The following is a 20,608-nucleotide window of genomic DNA, read 5'->3' as shown; positions in this document are numbered from 1 at the left end:
AGGCCTCTCCCTGTGGTCTCCAATTTACCTGGTCTTGGGCTAGCTGATTCCAACTTGCGCCTGCAAATTTGCTAACTTCATCACCCCAACTAGTTTTCTACCGTCCTCGACTGCGCTTCTCTTCCTTTGTACCCATTCTGTAACTCTAATGGTCCACCGGTTATCCATACTACGCATTACATGGCGTGCCCAGCTCCATTTTTTCCGCTTAATGTCAACTATAATATCGGCTATCACCGTTTGTTCTCTGATCCACACCGCTCTCTTCCTGTCTGTTAACGCTAGGCCTAACATTTTTCGTTCCATCGCTCTTTCTGCGGTCCTTAACTTGTTCTCCAGCTTGTTTGTTGACCTCCAAGTTTCTGTTCCAAGTGTTAACGCTGGTAGAATGCAATGATTGTACACTTTTCTTTTCAACGACAGTGGTAATCTCCCAGTCAGGATTTGGTAATGCCTACCGTATGCACTCCAGCCCAATTTTATGCAATTATAAATTTCATTCTCATGATCAGGGTCTCCTATGAGTAATTGACCTAGGTAAACGTACTCCTTTATAGACTATAGAGGCTGACTGGCGATCCTAAACTCTTGTTCCCTTGCCAGGCTATTCAACATTAGGTTTGTCTTCTACATATTAATCTTCAACCCCACCCGTACACTTTCTCGGTTAAGATCCTCAATCATTTGCTATAATTCGTCCTCAAAGTTGCTGAATAGGGCAATGTCATCTGCAAACCGAAGGTTGCTGAGATATTCGCCGTGAATCCTCACTCCTAAGATGTCCCAGTCTAAGAGCTCGAACACTTCTTCTAAGCACGCAGTGAATATCATTGGAGAGATTGTGTCTCTTTGCCTGACCCCTTTCCTGATAGGTATCTTTGTGCTTTTCTTGCGGAGTACCAAGGTTGCTGTGCAATCCTTGTTGATATTTGTCAAGACATTCACGTATGATTTCTGTACCCCTTGATTACGCAATGCCTCTATGACTGCTGGTATCTCTACTGAATCAAATGCTTTTTCATAATCTATGAAAGCCATATAGAGAGATTGATTGTACTACACAGATTTTTCTCTTACGTGATTAATCACATGAATATGATTCATCGTAGAATATACCTTCCTGAAGCCAGCCTGGTCTCTTGGTTGGCTGAAGTCAAGTGTTGCCCTGATTCCATTGGAAATTATCTTGGTAAACATTTTATACACTACTGAAAGAAAGATAATGGGCCTATATTTCTTCAATTCTTTAACGGCTCCCTTTTTATGGATGAGTATAATGTTGGCGTTCTTCCAGCTTTCTGGTACACTTGAAGTCATGAGGCATTGCGTGGTAAGGGCCGCAAGCTTTTCAAGCATGATATCTCCTTCATCTTTGATTAAATCGACTGTTATTCCATCTTCTCTAGCAGCTTTTCCCCTGGTAATCTTGAGCACATGGTGAGCGCAATCTATTCATTACGTAATTTTACTGGAGAAGCACTTGATAACAAATCCGAAGACATAAGGAGCTACAGCATGCATATTCGCTACCTAGTACTTTTTGTGGTGATATACGTATTTGTTCTCCAGAGCACAACACGGGAAAAGGTACTTTAGTTAAACATCTAAATTTATGTATGTAGGAAAAAACAATTTTCTACCAATATTCTAGAAAATACTTCGGTTATTGAGACAGACTGCAAACTTTCATAGAGCAAAGGAATATCTGTATTCATCAAGTTTGTTGTATATATTATGACCAAAGAAATTTGCAGTGTCACTGACTACACTTTTAAACAGAAGTCGTTTATTGTCATCTTCATGTTAAGGAGGAAGTGTTGGTTGTAAAAATATTATGACCATATGTTCCCAATCCTATATCAAAATCCAAGTGTCTAAAGCTATCTGTATCGCCTTAAAGATATGATAGAATGGCGAATCCATAAGGAGTACCCTCTTCCAAAACCGCTTTCCGTGAAGCTTCGTACTTCCTTCATTATGCAGTGCTCAAAATGCTTACAGAGCGGCTCACCACCTACGCATACCTTGCCGTCATCACGTTTACGTGCTAGGAACCTCCACAAACAAGACGTAGAAGTACGCGCCAGAATGATTTTCAACGACAATCATGGCTAACGTGACGGAGGGCTCGCTAATACAGTGTGTTCATTTTTAAGTTTTGCGGAATTTTTGAAATCGCCTGTGGCAGGTAGCATAATGCTTATCGTTGAGCAGGGTTATTGGAAGAGGCGTACATTAGTAGCAAGAGAAATGTAAACACATATCCAAATAATTAACAAAAATGCCCTAATATTCTACTGAGTTAATTACTTTATGACATATCCCAATTTATGAATTGTAGCCGGTGAGCTTGTCATGCGTATCCACTTGGAATAAATTTCCAGAATGACACCAGTTTGAAGATATGGGCCATCAAACTCGCCTAAAGATGCACTGTTCTTCCAGTAATCTTTTTGCCAAAATGCTGTTTTATACAATGAAGCACAGGAGTAACTGGAACGGCAATGTATTTCGTCCCACACTTTGGGAAATAATGTATCCAATATTCGCCGACACTCACAAGTGTCAACGGCGGCGGTGGTGGTGGTGGTGCTGTCACGCTGAAAAGTAGGCCGATCTCGTTGATAGTGCAGAAAGGGTCCAAGCTCAATGGCACATACACCTGTCATGTGGGCCGATCCTGGTGATAGTGCACGAAGGATCCAAGCTGTATGGCATATACGTGTGTGAGTTCAGGGACCTGTAACGCGCCCTTGAACAATCCTTGACACACGCATAGGACCGAAAGAGACAAAATCAACCGCCCTTCTCCTGTCGAGAAAAGGGGGGTGAGCTAAGCTTGTTTTCCGATCCTAGCTTGAGGACTTCCGAAGCCCAGGCGAAGAGTGAGCGAAGAGCCGCAGACCCCGAGTTGCGGGAGCGCGATGTTGAGGCCAAACGTCAGCGAAGAGCCGCCGACCCTGAGTTTAGGGCAAACGAAGCGGAATGCCTGCAGCAGCGTCGTCCTGCCACAAGCTTCACTTATCCCCATTTTCTCGACAGGGGAAGGGCTGTGAATTTTTTTCCTTGGTTGATTTCGTTTCATTAAATGCGAAGCATTTCTTAGCGAACATTTGCAATTTTGACAGTATCTATCTATCTATCTATCTCTATCTATCTATCTATCTATCTATCTATCTATCTATCTATCTATCTATCTATCTATCTATCTATCTATCTATCTATCTAGCCGCCTACGTCTTTGTGCTCTCATGGTCGCTTCGTTAACTTGATATTTACCAAAATTATCCTACTATGACAAGAGTATACGACGAAAATAAATAATGGGTCATGACATGAATATCATGACATGTGTGGAACTTATCTCATGAAACAGCCGCCTAAATGACAGTGACCCAGTTAAAAACATTAACAGTCAAAAACACTGAACTGAGTACGGACGTGGGCACTAAGGAAAGTTAACACTAAAAGATGATGGTAGAAGGTATGGTCTTGAGCGTGACTCAGCAAAAATGACAATAACTCAACGGAAAAAGATTAACACTAAAAACCACTGAAATGGGTTCTGACGTGGGTACCAAGTGAAGGAAACACTAAAGGATCATGGTAGAAGTCAAAGTAATGAGCATGACTTAGCAAAAATCACAATGACTCAGCAATAAAAGATTAACACTCAAAAAAGCACAAAAATGAGTTTAGACGTGGCTACGAAGTGAAGGAAAAGGCTAATAGTTGATGGTCGAAGTCATAATCATGAGCATGACTAAGGCTATTGCCTTAAGGTCTCTTAGGCGTCGCGAAAGGGACTTCTGAGGACTCATGACATGAATGTCATGACATGCGTGTCATGTAGGTCATGAAAGAGCCGCCCACGTCTTGGTGGTCTCATGGTCGTTTCGGTAACTTAGTAAGCTCCCCGCACACTGCTTCGCATAACATCGATTCCCACAGGGCGTGGGTTCTTGCGGCTTTAAGTTTGCTTTCTTTTCTCTCTTAATTTTTTCGAGAAAACATTTTCACCAATTAGATCTGATAGCGGCGAATGAGAGCAACCAACGCATCCTTAGGGATGCTTATCATCCAGCTCTAATGCACCACCCGGTCACTCGTATAAGTACGCTTATTGCACTGCTTCTAGAATACGTTTATTCTGCCGTTTTACCATGTGCTATGTCACGCATCAAAGAACGCTGCGAAAAAACTTACGAAAAAGCGTAACCTGGCTGTCCAATGCGTGTGGCAGTGCGGCAGTTGTACTACTTCCAGTCATCTTGCTCTGTCAGATCTGGAAGGTGAACATTCTTTCGCTACGTCAGGGAAACCAGCACAGAAAAAAATAAGAAAAAAAATCTGGTGAGTTGGCATCCAATTCAGGCACCCAGCCCAGCAATTTGAGATTTTAATGCAACGCTAAAGAAAACTGCCACTTGCGATAATTTTGATACTTGTAATATTAACCACCGATTGAAAAATGTTCAGCTTTATGCCGAATCATTTTTGTTGATTTCGGTGTTCCTAAAAAGCAACTCTCTAACCCTTAATGTAGAACGCATTGACAACAAACAAGCCCCGCATGCTCCGTCAGAAAATTCACCCCTCATGAGTGTTGGCACTGATTACCACTGAAGTGAGCTACTTTACGTGTATTCTCGAACATGTTTGCGTGTAACACGATCTATACAGCGTTTACTACTTTAAGTAGACGAAGCAGCATGAAGGTGTTTGTTATACTGACACAGCCAAAAATGCTTTTAAACGTATGCTGAATCACGACGTCTTATACGCACCGTAACTCGTGCTACCAGTTTTTAAGCTCTTTATTAGGAGTCTGCCAAGCAGGGTCGCCCAAAGATGCGTGAAGAAAGCAGTGCTTTGAGTGACAAAGCAAACAGTACGAAAAGCGTCATAGCACCTGCATCGCGAACAAAAACTGAAGGCGCCTTGACAAGCTGTCTGTGAACCTAAATAATGTAGAAAGAGTTGCGCTTCTCTGCTTTAGTAAGTTAACTATTCTGCTAATTTGTGGACTGCAGTTTCAACTTTGTTAACTTCGAAATTGTGAAATGGCTGCCTCACGAGCGGATTTCCATCAATCCTTAGCGGATCGGTTGCGAAATGTAATTGCAGCATTGCTCTATTTGCTATAAGCACATGTCTTTCGTAGTTTCGCATCGAGGAGCACCAAATGGAATGTGTTTTTCTTGCTGTGAAAGCGTACACCAACGCTATGGAAGAAGATGCGGCAGTTACAGCTATGATGAGCACGTTCATCTTCGCGGACGACGCGGAAACAGGTACGTTGCACCACAACACAGACATAATAAGCCGTGACGAGAGGCCACCGCCTATTAAGCTCTTCATCGTGCTTGTGCTTGAGGTATCCGAACATGAAATATAAAGAAATTAAAACGTCGGACATCCATAAAAGTCGTCGGACCTTTCCCTACCGGAAAATGGGGGCAAGCGAAGCTTGTCCTGGGTGCACCTTGGGTTTCACGCTTATGTTTCTTGCGTGTAACTTGACCGTGACCAAGGGAAGGTCAGGTGATCTGCTTGGCGTTGGCGGAGTGCCGCAGCTTCAGCGGCTCGCACCATAGGATCGGCCCGTCGACGTCTCCCTTAGGCACTCGGCGAGAGCTGCCTGTTGTTCGGGGGTACGCACAATGCGCGGTCATCCCATCGGTTTTCTGAGACTAAACTGAACTGAAACGAAGCGGGCGCCACATGCGCGAAACCCTTTCCTGTTCTTTCCTTCCCCTGCGAAAGCGAAACGGCTATGATTGGTTGCGCAAGTGGCGTGAGCGCGCGCCTACGTAGCTGGCACCGTGCCTAATGACTCACGCTCCGGCGCCGGCCAGCCGCCCCTGGAGCCGGTGTTTTAGCGGGACAGGGCCCGCGACGCGGCTGGAGAGGCTTGGCCTCTCTGTCCCAATGTGGGAGCGGTCCCGCTGAGGGCTTTCGCGCGCCCTAATGACCTGTTACACGCTCGAGCCTGCCCATCGCCGCAAGCCGCACCGCCCTCGCGCGTTCCGCTTAAAATGGCTGCTCTGACGTCACGAGAGGCGGTCGTGAACTTTTGCGAGCATGCAGCATGTATGCGGCGACCGCACAAACATGGCGCTGGTTCGAAGTGAAGCGAAGCGTGAGGCCTAGGCGCCTAGGCTGCTGTGGCAGTTTGTTTTTGTGGTTTTTTGGGGATCATTGCAAGAGTTATCGAGCACTCGCAGACATAGTCGTCGAACGCAGCAATCCGCTGTACCCTGCCTGACCTCTTCAGTGCGTGCTATTGTCAACGGCAACAGACGGAAATGTGTTGTGTTTACGCGAAGTTCGGAAGCAATGAAACCGGCGATTTCTTGTTTGTTGGGCCGTATTTCGCGTGTGCAGTACCCGCAGTAGAAACGCGAAGACCATCACATACACGCGCATTCTAAGCATGACACATGCATTCAGTACGCGCCTGGATGAAAACGAGTGCGATCGCCCACCTCAGCGTATGGTGTGCCTAGGTGTTTTGTGCGCGCGCTTCATCGCTGCGAAGCGCGTACGTGTATGTGCATTGTGCAGTGCTGTGTTTTGTTTTTAAGAAGTGAAGATACGACCTATAGCGATGAGCTTTGTTGTCGCGTCATCGCAGCCATTCTTAATGTGCTGAATGTGCTGTTTGTGCCTGGCTTCATGTGAGCTGTTTTGGGGGCTGCGATGCGCCTTGGTGATCGTGAACACGTACAGAACGTTTGAGTGCTGGGGTTCTTACTTCACGAAGTGAAGGGTACTGCTACGTATACGTGCAATGTGTCGCAGTGGTGCTCGGCGTATAAGATTTCGTTTTGTGCGATGTGCATATGCTCTGAAGTGAACCATGCATACAGAACGGTTTGTACAGAACATTAGACCCAAAAGTCAAGGAGGCAGGAACAAACCGTATTTGTACACATACATTGAAAAATAATGAAACCTCTTTCTCCTTAGCCGAACTTTCTTGTAGCTAAGCAACTGCTGAGTTGGATACACACTACAAGCTATTTAGGGTGCTTTTTATGCATGTGCTCTGAAGTAAACACTGCAGAAGCACTGCTGGTCGTTCGTGCTCTTTGCATCTCAGTGTAGGTATTGTATCAAACCAGCTTTCCTTGCTTTGTACACGTGTTATTTGTTTGCAGTGTTGTTGTCTCTGCACATTTTACTCTTTACGAAGAGGAGAGGCTAGGGAACAGCTTAAAAGTTATATCACTGCTGCATGTATTGCAATTATTAATTTTGTGCTAGGTGTCATGTGCTGTAATGTAAACAATGCAAATGCGCCGCATGCTATTTTTTGCGGATGTGACGCCACAGCAACGCACCTTCTCTGCCACTGCCCAACCTTTGATGCTGAACAATGTGCTTTGCGAGTTATACTGCATCTCAGTAGGTCCTTGCACCACTGGGGCAGCTACAGGGCTTCTTAGCCAATAGGAAGGTTGAATGCCCCTCAAGATGTGTTCATCTGCGCTGAGTCAGCTGCTCAGTGTCTGCTTGCCATCCATTCGATACATCCACCACTGTTGGTGTAGTGATGCAACAAATGTTCCTGTGTTGTAACTATATAAGCTGCGTTTCCATGAAGGCTACTGTGGGGCTTCGCTTCATCGACACGCTATCTGAGCAGTTCAATGCAGCCTCCTTAGCCAGTTTTAGTAAAAGCGAACCCACTGATGAATGTTCACATGCACCGCGCCATCTGCTCAGCGCATATTTGGCGTTTTCTCACCACTGTCATCATGTACCATACTAGAGCAGAGTAGGAAATTAATGATGTAGCGAACAATGAAACCTTCGTAGCGTTCTGCATCGTCAATGCATCATCATCGCTACTGCTGTGGTGCCATCTGCTAAATAGAAATCGAAACACTTTTACGGCATGTGTAGTCCTAGCAGTGTCAAAACAAACAGCTGATCTCAATAAGAACAACAAAAAATGCCTAATGCTTTGTGCTCAGTGTGAGATGAGACTAAGCAGTGATGGATTTTACCATTTATTTCTTGCTTTCAGGCCGTACAGCTAGTAAAAGTGCAAATTGGTATTGGATTGAAGTGGGTGGTCTGGGCTGCATGGGTGGTGTCATGTTGCTGCGTAATCACGGTTAGGGTGGCTACTAATGTTACCAGTGCTAACCGCCACAGTAACTCATAGTACAAGATGGGCATGCGAGAAGGGCCTAACATCTGTGAATCTTTTGTGAACGTCACCTTGTAGCCTCACCAAAGGACAACAGAAAGCTAGGCAACATGAGAGACGTAAGGCGTGGAATTGACGAGGGAACAATATTTAGCTTCATGCACCTTCGCAACGATTCATCTCCTTACATTAATTATCTGCCATCATGTCAACAAACTCATTGTAGTTCCACTTGTCAATCTAACATGGATGTATATGCCATTGTCATGATCTAAATTTATTTTTAAATGGAAGAAAGGTGCATCAGGTGTTTTGCAAAAAAATAGAGTAGGAGGTGAACCCTCGTTTCTTATATGGGAGTACGCAAGAGAGAAAGGTCCTTTGCGTTGCTGGTCGGGCAAAGAAAGAATGCCTCTGTACACGAACAGCAGGTCACCTTCTTGCACTACAGATTCTTTGCTTCAATTTCGGCTGCTACTATACCGTTTTAAAGAATTCTTGTGGTATTATACCCATTGGAAGACACTTCCTAACTTTTATAGTATAACTAAAATTTTCCACAGGGCCCTGGCGAACGGTCCTCTTAAATTGCTGAGGGGCCCATCAAGGGGTTGTACAAATTAGATGAGTCGTTTCTATGTAAATCTCACATTTACAAGCTTTGCAAAAATCTCAGCAAGGCTTGTTATATTCTCCTCAAGTGCCGAAATTGTTTTGATACAGAAACCCTTCGAGAAATTTATTTCAGCTTGTTCCATAGCCATCTGTGGTACTGTGTTACATCTCGGGGACATTCATACATTGAGCTATTTGTAAAACTTCAAAAGAGGGCTGTCCACTTTATGACTTCCTCACATTAAAATGCTAACACAACACCGCTCTTTCAACACGTACACATTTTACCGTTTACTTCATTACTAAATTTTTGTAATGGTTAATAATAGCATCGATCGTTACTGACTACCCACTCTCTGCTACCAACTTTACCGAATCAGGACGCTGTACACACAGTGCACTAAAACAAAATTTTCTGGTTCCAAAGGCCTGTAATGTGTGTGGTAAACGGAGAACTTGAAGTGTTGGAGTAGTCGAGAGGAACGTTCAGCCCACATAAGTTAGAAATGCCGCTAATTTTTAGAGATAATTAAAACTGCATTTTCGTGATCTTCTTTCGTATGTTTATTAATACATTCACCGCTTCATTTTTATTTTTTCTAGTGCATTTTCCTTTACTTGTAGATGTTCAATGATACCGTTTGCATTTTGAAGATTCTTTGTATTGTATACTCTAATTCTTCTAATGTAAAGTGCATATTATTGCTGAGTTTAAGTACATGTGTCTGTGCTAAACTAATTGCTTTGCTTCCTCTGCATAGTTTTCTTATGGATCGCAACTAGCCTTGAGCTAGGGATTCCAATGTATTTGTTCACATTATGTTTTACTCTGTACTGTACGCAAGAAATAAAGTTTAATTCAAGGAAACATTTTTCTCACAGGGCACCCTGGCCTGGAGCTGCAGCCCCCTTAGCCCATAGGTTAATCTGGCCCCAGTAGTAACTAGTATCACAAATTCAAGTTATGGCTCGCCATGCCTTTTATCAGGTTAACATTGATTTGCACAGCAGACATCCTAAAATTCATTGCATGCAGAAAACAGCCTTAGATCAAAGGACGCAAGTAACTTGTGCCCTCAAGAACCTAAACCTTGGTTTGGGTTTTCTGGAATGAAAGCAGTTTACGTACCTTAGTCTGAAACTCTATTTTGCTTGACTGCAGCATTTATCATGGACGCGAAGTGGGTGTTGTGACAGAAAGCCGATGTGCACATACAAGGAAAAGTACTGCAATGCCGCTCAAAAGTTTTCTAGGTGTATTGCGCAAAACCACAATTAATGTACAGGAATTACATGACAGTGGTCATAACTTAAAGCAACGGTTCATTACAGATGGGGTACACATGTATGGTCACATAAACATGATGGTGCAAGCTTGACATATAAATGATAGTCCTTTTTAAGATACACGTGGCATGGTGACATACTGGGAATCAATGCTTGTTATTTCTTTATTCCCAAAATTATCAGTTGTACAATATTTGTGCACTGGTACAATGACGTATCTCTGAATCACAGATGTCACATCCTATCTGCCCTGTGGAACACTTTGTGACATGAAATGGAAATGTCATATACATAATCAGTTATGGATTTTGCATGCTGTTTCTTGCAGTCTTGTGTTTCATGAGTACTTGCATAATGTGGGAAAAGGTACCTTGATATTCTAAATGTTATCTATATATGACCACACAACTCTTATTTTTTTCTGATCAGAGGAGGCTCTCGTGTCATTATATTAATTGAACTTCGTTAAAAATGAATACGCGGCAGGTACTTGTATGTGAACAAGTGTATAGCCTCCCAAAGGCAAGCACGTTGACGAAAGTATATTTCAGTCATATTGGCAACAAAACTTTCCCATAAGCGTTTTTTCACACGAAAGGTGACCACACATCTCTATATCTAGCAGACTGATCTTTTATGCTACAAGTCTGTGCTGTTTTCCTTGCAACGAGTAGTTTTACATATGTCTACGACACGTAGGTCCTTCATCAGCTTTTCTTTTTTTTTCTACAACTTTGATGTCTTCTTGGGAACAATATATTGCACGTTTTTGAAAGCTAGCCATTCAGCAGCCATTCTTTCTTGGAAAGCTTCTTTGCAGCCAGGCTCTAAAGTTGTTGATAGACTATTTATGTCGATTTTTTTCACGTAACAATTAGTAGTTCTGCATTTAAAACTCATCCTTTGTCTCCAATATTTAGCTCTCTTCTTACACGAGTTAATGTGTGGTACCTAATTTAATTATATGGAATAAATATTGCTACTACAGGTACATGTGTCGTCGTATAAGTATTGAATATTTGATACATAATAATTTATTTAATACGTATTTGAAAACATTTACATTCGCCCACCTTTACTCCTTGTACAATGCACAAAGAGGCACCCAAGCCATAGTGATGCTTAATGAAGTCTCGTTTTCGAGATACTATTTCCCAAAGTGTGGGACGAAATACATTGGCGTTTCAGTTACTTTGGTGCTTCAATGTATAAAACAGCATTTTGGTAAAAAATAAGTGGAACAACAATGCATTCTTACGCCGAGTTTGATGGCGCATATCTCCAAACTGGCGTCATTCTGGAAATTCGTCCTAAGTGGATACGCTTTACAAGCTCACCGGCTCCAATTCGTAAATTGCAATATGTGTCATAAAGTAATTAACTAAGAAGTTCATTTGTAAATTTTTGTTAATTAGCTCAATCTGTGTTTCGATTTCTCGTGTTACTAATGTCCGCCTCATCGAATAACCCAACTCAATGATAATAATTATGCTACCTGCCACAGACGATTTATAAAAAATCTCTAATACTTGAAAATGAACACCATGTATAACGCTGCGGCGCTTCAGCGTACGTGCTACGCTGTTGCTGCGACAAATCCCTAGTTCATTGGCTAAAAACGAGTGTGTTCACGTGCACGCGCGGTCTTGCAAGCTTTCGCTAGCATATCTGCAAAAAAGGCGCCATCGCGCCGCACACAACCGAGTACATAGCGATTGTATGTTGTTAAACCATTATGCGGTAGCAATGAATCAAAAAAAAAAGAAAACGAAAAAAAAAGGTGCAGGTAAGATCACGGCACAGTGTTCTAAAGGTCGGTCACCGCGCCAACGCCACACATGCAGTCGCAGAACAGAGTGTGACAGTGCAAGAGTCGCGTTTTCGCCGTGACACGAAAGCTTGAACCCACGTCAACAAAAATATGCCAGTGTCGTCTGCTGTTGACGATAGTTGCCGACTTGGAACATCTATGCCGCGCCTCTCGGTTGTCAGCTCTCAGCAGACGTCGCGTCCCCAAATCGGAGTATGGATGCCGGCACATGCGAACCGCTCGAGCTAAATAATCCGAAAATTAACTAATAAGAGAACAAACGTAATAACAAAATCCTGGCTAGGGCCAAACTTTTGCTGGTCGCCAGCACACAAACGCTGCGACCGCGCTGTTGCATGTTGCCAGTCGCTGGTTATCTGTTCTGCCAGCCAGAGGTCGCATGCGTACGGCACCGCTCGAGCGGTCCCAGCGTGAATCGAATTTTGTGCCCGCTTGCTCCAACCGCCCGCCGCCACTGAACCGCCAACGTGCGGTGCGGCTTGCGGCGATGGGCGGCTCGAGCGTGTACATGCCATAAAGGTCCCTAATAAAATTTTTCATCCATCCATATCATCCATCGCCGGCGCAGGCGAGAGCTATACAAACTTCGCTTGAAAAACCACTGCCTCATCTGTCTAAGAAACCTGGAAACATGGTTGGGGGAAGACGCTGGACGCACCATAAGCCAAAGCTTACCAAAATACGAAGATTAAAACTCCATTTTCTCGTAGGTAGATCAATCTTATGCTGTTCGTCGATATTTGGGCAGCGCTAAACTGAAAAAGAACATTCAAGACATATAACTTCTTTTTACACCTGCACTTTTCATTATTCGACATTTCAGTTGGGAACAGAGAACACTTGAACACAGCTATTGAGAAAGAACTTTCTTTGTTGCTAAGCACAGAAAGCAAGATTTTCAACATCCTGGTTGGTTAGATTCCCTCCTAGTTGACGTGGCGTAATGTTTCAAAATACTGCATTGGTTCCAATAAGAAATGCATGAAATAAAAGCTGTGAAAGAAAAACTGTCGGAACCATGCAGAAGCACTTTTACCATGCTTCACAACCCTTCATTTCTTGAAAAAAAAAAGAACACCTGGAAAGGCTTATTCCAATACCATGTCATTTTGTCAATACGTTTTTCTAATCCCAAGTATTCAATAACCAAGCAGCAGTTTACAAAATTAAGACCTATAATTCTGCAGTTTAAAATTACTTTTTTTTGTTAACCAACAAAGTAGCATGCGGGAGAGAAACATTTACACAAAGCGCTAGCAACGTTTCATCGTAGACGTGAGAAAAAATTAATCGTGTCCCCGTTGGCAAGGGGTATACAATAAGCGCCATTTTGTGGGGAGAAAACAAAAGGCATAATGATAATATAGAATAATAATATCGAGTCGTACGATGGGTTGGGAGAAATGAAGGAACGCAAGCCCTTCTATAATAATGGGAGACGCACAAGTTCTCTGTGGGAGAGAAGGACAAGCGCAATAGAAAACACAGTGAATAAGCGGCACGAAACAAGATTGCACGTAAGATTGCACCACTGTTTACTCTTCAGCAATCGCAAGTAATTCAATTCAGCAATCGCAATTCAATTCAATGCTTGAATGCTGCTGCAACTATCTTCGACCCAGCAGCTGAAGAAGTAAACTCTCTGCGTGATATCTACACATGCGTGAAAACGTACGGCTCCGCAATCATCCAGCGTTTATCGATAAAAAAACAGGAGTGAATTTGTCAGAGTAATAAGAATTATGCAGAGGGGTAATACAACTAAGACGGATAGCCTTGCCTTCAATGTGAACCGTTTGCTTGACACTCTTTTTGTATGAAACCAGCGCAGAAATGTTTCCTTAGTAATTGAGCTCCGGTCCGGCTGAATAAATTGATGAATTAGATTGCGTTAGGCCAAAAAATTGCACTCAAGAATCCCGTATATATGAAAACAATACAGTTACTTTTATACGGCTAAGCAGTCACAGTCATCACAAGCACATCATTTGCGCAGTTACTGTAAAGCTGCTTTTCCTGTTGACCAATTTTGCACCCCTCACACCCTCCAACGTCGCAATATCGAGAACGTTAAGAAAAAGCTTTCGCGGCTGTGGACGAATTTGTTACACCATGACACTTGATTACGCTATTACCTTTTTTTGCATTTCAGCTGATGACAATGATGCATAATCTCCACAAAAAGGGCACATAGTCATTGTTTTGGATAGCCGAAGAATCGGGTGGCATTAGGGAATAAAAATGACATATGAAAATGTGAAATAAACTGATCATTAATCGAATAAAGTAATGGGTCATACAGTGTAGCAAGTATGGCAAAAAAATAAATTGTGGGAAAACAAAGGAGTGAGCCAAAGAATATCACACGGATGTTCAACTCAATTTTTAAAATTTTCATTATCGAAATTGGAGTTTTATCAGTTTTATAAGTGAGAAATTGGTCTTGGTGTTAAGATAGGAAATAATTAAAATAGTCGCAAAAAATATTGCTTTTCAATTGGTCTTTGTTTTCTCACTGCCACAGAGATAATCGCCGACTGTCTCGGCAAAATTTCTGTTCAATGCACCGTATTTTTGATTACAGTGAAAGGGAGGAGCGTTCACGTAAACCTACTATGTAACTGCTTTGAAAATGTTAATGATCCCTCAAAAGACGGCAAGAAATCAATAACAGACAGTCGGGTATATACAGCCATAATAAAAATTAGGGCATAAAGGTAAACAGAATTATTGTAACATACGAATAATATGCGTAGCTGTCTCAGCTTTCAAGCAAAGCAATGACAGGCAAACCAAGATAATTAAACGACAGCAGTGCACAATACATGTGGCATGGCGGCACTTTGGAACAGTGCCTTCGCAACAAGGAAGCGAGAAAAAGGAGGTTCCAACGACTGTAGCCCATAGCCCTGATACTCCACGGGACAGTGCAACAGTACTACAGAATTTCAACCGAAGATTACGAAGCGAAACCTTCAAAAGTCGTTATTCTCGAGAGAAAAAAACAATTCTTGTCACCGGCTTCACTTATTTTAACTTGGCGCTAGTTGTCCCTCGTGTACTGCATTGTAGCTATGAAGGCAGTCAGTCTTTGATTCGCTCGGTCGCACTTTGGTGAAGTGGTTCCTGCCTAAGTAGGAACCTTCGTACTCAAGCGATAGCTTTCATGCAGAGCATCCCCCCGTTTTCTTGGGCCGCCCTATGGTCGCAGGTGGAGTGAGCATTGATGTGTTCAAAACTAAAGCAGTTGAAGAATAGAAGCGTTAACGAATTAGGAAAGCCAAATAACTAGGTCACGCCATCGTCATTGGCGTTGTCGCCGTTTTTACCTTGTCATTCGGTCGTCGTTGAGCCATCGTCATGGTTCTATTGTCATTTCGCAGTAGTGTTTGCCCCTGTAGTCTTTCCGTCGTCGTCACCTCATCATTGTCTTTCTATTGCGGTCATTTCGTTGCAGTCATACCGCAGTCTTCATTTCGCCCTCGTCCCGTCATCATCGTCATTAAGTCGTTGTCACATGTTCATTGTGCCGTCGGCGTTATTCCGTCATCGCCATGCTGTCGTTATGTTGAGGTAGTGACACATGCTTGCATTAAAGACTATTATTGGGCATCATAGCAGGTTTACATATTGAACAATGTTATCGCTCCACTGCGACAATTATTTCCCGATGGTCTCGGCCCTTTTTTTTCAGTTCTGTTTCAAATATTGCAATTCTTTCTAGAAAGTTGATTATAGGAATTCGAGTACTTCGAAGACAGGTTTTCTAATAGGTTGTAGCGGCAGCAGCATCGGCGTTGCATCAGAATTACGCAGACGCTCGCGCCTACGCGGGGGGCTGGTGCGGCTGGTACGCACCGGCACGGGCTAGCGTTCCGAGACAGATAAAAAAATGCTACTCTAGGAGCTCGGTGTCGGTCTGTTCTCTCCCTCGGAAGGCCGAGACTTCACCGGTCTACGCGGTCGCTCGTCGCCAGAAGGTCAACTGTGTGTTTATCCTGGAAATGATGTTTGCACGGCGAAACAATAAAACACCCTTATAAAATATAAAGGCGGGTAAAAATTGAGTGTCACGGGAATATGAAAAGAGCCTGATCCTGCACACGTGAGATATCTACGTCTATGATGTGCACCTCATCAGGTGGAACCGCTAGGATGAATGGCTTTATCAGTATACATCAAGCCGGCATTCCTATATATGAAGCACCAGTGTTTCTACTTCCCGAAAGCTACAATAACTAACATGAAGCAAAACTTCTGGCGAAAGAAACTTTGGTTAGAAAATACCACTTCTAATAATGACTTTTGATAAGATTGTAACTGTATGAAAGGAGCCGTCGCGGTGCCACAGTGGCTGTGACCTTCTAGGTCACAGGTTCGACTCCTGGGCGCTGTCACTGTTTTCCAATAGAGGCAGTATTAAAGCATGCTCACCTACACGAGCTTAAATGCATGCCAAAAAATGACTTGTTTGTTAAAATTATTAGAAAATCCTCCACTAAAATTTATCAGTGCCTGTACTGGTTGTAACACGAAAACCACCAAGGCAAACCGCCAGAAATAATGCATGAAGCTGGGTTTTTGCTTTCTGGCATGAAAAGATTTTCTTATGGGAAAGCTGTTGTATGCTACTGCGAAAAATTGTTGCCTAGAGAAATTGCAATACACACCGCTTACATATAAGCAACATGCTTAATTTGAGATCAGAGAATTCACGGGCACAGGGTAAGGAATGACTTACAATTTCATGTGGTATCAGTTAGTAGTGTCATTCTGTTTAGCCACGAGAAAATACTTCAATAAACTTGCATTGCATTGTTGGAAACTACAATATCCTTCAATACTGCAAATATATGGTTCCACGGATAGGAGAACTAAGTGGTCAAACGGTCAGGCTACAGTGTAAAGAAAGAGACGTGAAGCCTAGAATAAAGGGCGGGTTAGCGATTGCAGGTTCAGAGAACAATACTTGAGACCTAATCGATTACAAGGTGAGTCATCCGACCAGTACTGCAAGATTTCAAGGGCGCCTTTCACTAAAAACAAAGAAGGCGAGCTGAATTTTTATGGAAACGGACGTCCGCGAAGGGGATTTTCGGTCGGCTGTGCATTTAAACGCAACGAGTCGATGAAAATCATAAATGAAAAAAACTGGCAAAGGCGCCGCTAGCTTGAGTGATGCACGCAGCGCGTGAGCGCGCGATACGTAGTCGAAGCACGTCTGCAGGTGACGCCGTACGGGAGACAAAGAATGTCTCCAAAGCGGTTCGTCGGATATGCAGACAAGTTTCGTTGGAATGTAAAGTAATCAAAGATTGAATAGATGAGGAAAGGATTAGTGTCGTATATCCATGTGATGAGTAATGAACCACAACATTGGAAAGCTCAGTAGACCAAAGTGATTTGATTGCTGCCATTCCAGTGGAGAAATAGGGTAATGGCTCGACACTTCTTGAATGTGTGAACTATGACAGAGCTCTTCAGTGAGAGTGCAAGGCAGTCCACAGAATGATCGAGTAATAAAGTAAAGAATTGATTGAGCTACTCGCACTAGTGGCCATACGAAAATGAGCATATACATGCATGAGCCGTAGTGCCTAATAATGAGCCGTGGGCATGGACTAATCATAAGTATGACTACGAAAAGGTAAGTCCAGTACTCAGTAAAATGCAAATATTTGCTCTCGTATTCGCTGCAAGTTATGCCTCCAAGCTGCGTTCGAAGCTGATCTCGAAACTAATGCGACGTTAGGTTTTCATCTACCCGGTAACCCCACCCATAAATTCAGTAAAACACGAAGAGCTTTAGCGTAACTAGGACAGCGGGACTACCCCGAGATTTATTTGAATTGAAGGCACGTTTCTGAGGCACAGCAGGAGACTTTACATAATTGTACACAGCCCTCAAATCTAGTCTTTTCTTTTCTATGTGTTTGCGAAAGGAAGTAGATTGGGAAATCGTTTTACATGCAGACTAGATACTTTTCTTTCTGCGTTTGAACGAGTGGCAAGACATCCGGACTCAGGTTCCTATCTTGAATTGTTTTTCTTCTTTTTGGATCTCTTGTAGGCGTTACATCTTGGTGGCAGAGGAGTATAAAAAGCCTCTCGATCCACATGCACTTCAGCAGTTCAATTTCACCTCCACAGGCCAGGAACTTGCAGCAACTATGGTCGCCGTGAGTATACAGTGCCATTTACTAGTCTACTCAATCACCTTTATGGCTACAATGAACCTCGAAACTTAGTAAGGAAGGTAGATTAGCGAGCTAATATTTAATTATTTGAAATGCCGACTGGGAGTATGGACAGCTTAGCGCGAAATTAACTGCGTACTCCACGATTAGTAACAATTTTTATTACCGTTGGACGTAATGTTTTTGCGAGGTAAAAATAAATGTAATGCAGCAACCATAATATGTTTACGAATGGCTTTATCACAGGTCGAGATATAAAGCGCAGTGCTATGTCAGTACAGAATACCGTGAGGGAAGCTAATTGTCTCACAACGGCGATCTGTTATCTCAGGATAGATCGTTGTACTACGCCAAGAACCAATACACGAGTCTGGCACTTATTGAGTTGCACACTTCTTTGCGCGTCTTTTTGGGAATCTTAAAGAGCAACAAAATGAATCGACGTTGTTCCCCTACTCCTGCAGTTCCGTGCCAGCCTTATCCTGGCCCTAGTCGCCAGTGCCTTCAGCCACGCTGTCGTCGCACCCGGCGTCGGCCTGGGCCAGGGTATCGCCCTGGGAGCCTCCTACGTTGCTGCTCCGGCCGTGACTCGCGTGGACACCTACCACTCTGCCCCGGCTGTGGCCGCCGTCGCTCCGGTGGTTGCTTCCGCCCCAGCTGTCACCCGCGTTGACACCTACCATGCTGCTCCAGCTGTCGCCACTGTCGCTGCGGCCCCAGCCGCCACCGTCACCAAGGTGGACACCTACCAAACTGCTCCAGCTGTCGCTAAGGTAGCCACTGTCCAGGCCGCCCCAGCTGTGACTAAGGTTGACACCGTCCAGACTAGCCAAGCTGTATCCTACGCTGCTGCCCCAGCCGTGACTAAGGTTGACACCATCCAGTCTGCCCCAGCTGTCACCTACGCTGCTGCCCCAGCTGTGACAAAGGTTGACACCATCCAGGCTGCCCCAGCTGTGACCTACGCGGCCGCTCCAGCCGTGGCTTCCTACGCTGCTGTCCCAACTCTGACCAAGTTCGCTACCGTCCAGGCTGCTACCCCAGTTGTGGCTGCCGCCCCAGCCGTGACCCGCGTTGACACTTACCATGCCGCCCCAGCCGTGGCCCGCGTTGACACTTACCATGCCGCCCCAGCCGTGGCCCGCGTTGACACGTACCAAGCCGCCCCAGCCGTTGCTACTGTGGCTCATGCCGCTCCAGTCGTTGCTGCCGCCCCGGCTGTGACCCGTGTTGACACTTACCACGCTGCTCCAGCTGTCGCCACCGTTGCCCACGCCACTCCAGTCGTGGCTGCTGCCCCAGCCGTCGCTACTGTTGCCCACGCTGTTCCTGTGGTTGCTGCTGCTCCAGCACTGACCAAGGTCACCACCGTCTCCGAGACCGTCCACGCTGTTCCAGCCGTCGCCACCGTCCACGCTGTTCCGGCCGTCGCCACCGTCCATGCTGCCCCCCTCGTGGCCGCTACTCCAGTCTACGGATATGGCGTTGGAAACCTCGGCTATGGCCTCGGTCACTTTGGCTATGGCTACGGTCTTGGCGCCTATGGTCTGAACTACGGCTATGGCCTTGGCACTCCATTCAACTACGCCAACCTTCTCCTCCGTAAGAAGAAGTGTAAGTAGACAAGTTCCGTTTTCTGCTCCCTCAATTGCTCAAACCACTGGCGAGAGTAATAGCTTATATATATTCTTCAGTTAATAACTACAGTATCAAAAAACTTGCAAAAACTGTGCTACCAGAACACGTCTTTTGGAAAGCTTTGAACGGTGTTATTCTGGATCCCAATAAATTCAAGAACTCATGCTAGAGTTGGTGGTAGCAGGGAATGATGAACAAATTAGCTTTGTCCAACACCGAATCATAGGTATTGAGCAAGTACGGCCGTGTTCACTAACATAGAGTGCAAAAATCCGGCATATATGGTCCCTAGAGGTAAATTTGAATCTATCGGGGATCATATAATTTTGGCGTCTATTTTGCAAAGTTGCCGGCGATATACGCGAAGATTTTTAATTACCACAATAAAGGTAAGTGTAGTGCAAGTGCCACACACCTAAGACGCATTCACGATTTATTATTTCAGCCTCCGCAAAAGAATATTATCATTGGTTGTGAAATCTTGGGGACCAAGTCTGAATGTTCTGAAAATATTGAAAGTTACGCAATTTCTCAATCCTATCTGCAGCTGTCTGACAACTGAAAAATATGTTTTCTTTCTCTTTCAGAAACATCACACAATATTTATGACTGCTGTGCAGATTCCAACACGCCTCAAGTCGGTATTTTTAATAAAGTAACGTTTGAGGAAATACTGTTTTCCGTATTCTATGTATTTTCACGTGAAATCTGCTATTAGGAAAAAATTATCCAGCATAACTTCATTGCCAGCAATCTCTTTCGCACTATCGCCTAACAGGAATACGAAACATGCCTGTTGTATTGGCTCTTTAAACTTACCACCATATAACGCATGCTAAGAGAACCGCATGTTCATTAAAGTGTGGACTTCACGTTTGA

The 20,608-nt window shown here is 44.0% G+C and overlaps 1 protein-coding gene across 1 annotated transcript in view; it reads left to right on the top strand.

Annotated features, from left to right (window-relative positions):
• Positions 1-20,400, top strand: part of LOC119445870 (ice-structuring glycoprotein-like) — a 33,975-nt gene extending 13,575 nt beyond the window's left edge. The window contains exons 3-5 of the mRNA XM_037710175.2: positions 17,965-18,073; positions 18,556-19,705; positions 20,317-20,400. Of these exons, the coding sequence (XP_037566103.2) occupies positions 17,965-18,073; positions 18,556-19,705; positions 20,317-20,318 (1,261 nt within the window). The 3' untranslated portion in view covers positions 20,319-20,400. The remainder of the gene's footprint in view (positions 1-17,964; positions 18,074-18,555; positions 19,706-20,316) is intronic.
• The last annotated feature ends 208 nt before the right edge of the window (positions 20,401-20,608 follow it).

Source organism: Dermacentor silvarum, chromosome 3 (assembly GCF_013339745.2).
Source record: "Dermacentor silvarum isolate Dsil-2018 chromosome 3, BIME_Dsil_1.4, whole genome shotgun sequence".
Lineage (NCBI taxonomy): Eukaryota > Metazoa > Arthropoda > Arachnida > Ixodida > Ixodidae > Dermacentor > Dermacentor silvarum.
The sequence above is the reverse complement of the archived record's forward strand: the minus strand, read 5'-3'. Positions and strand labels throughout refer to the sequence as shown.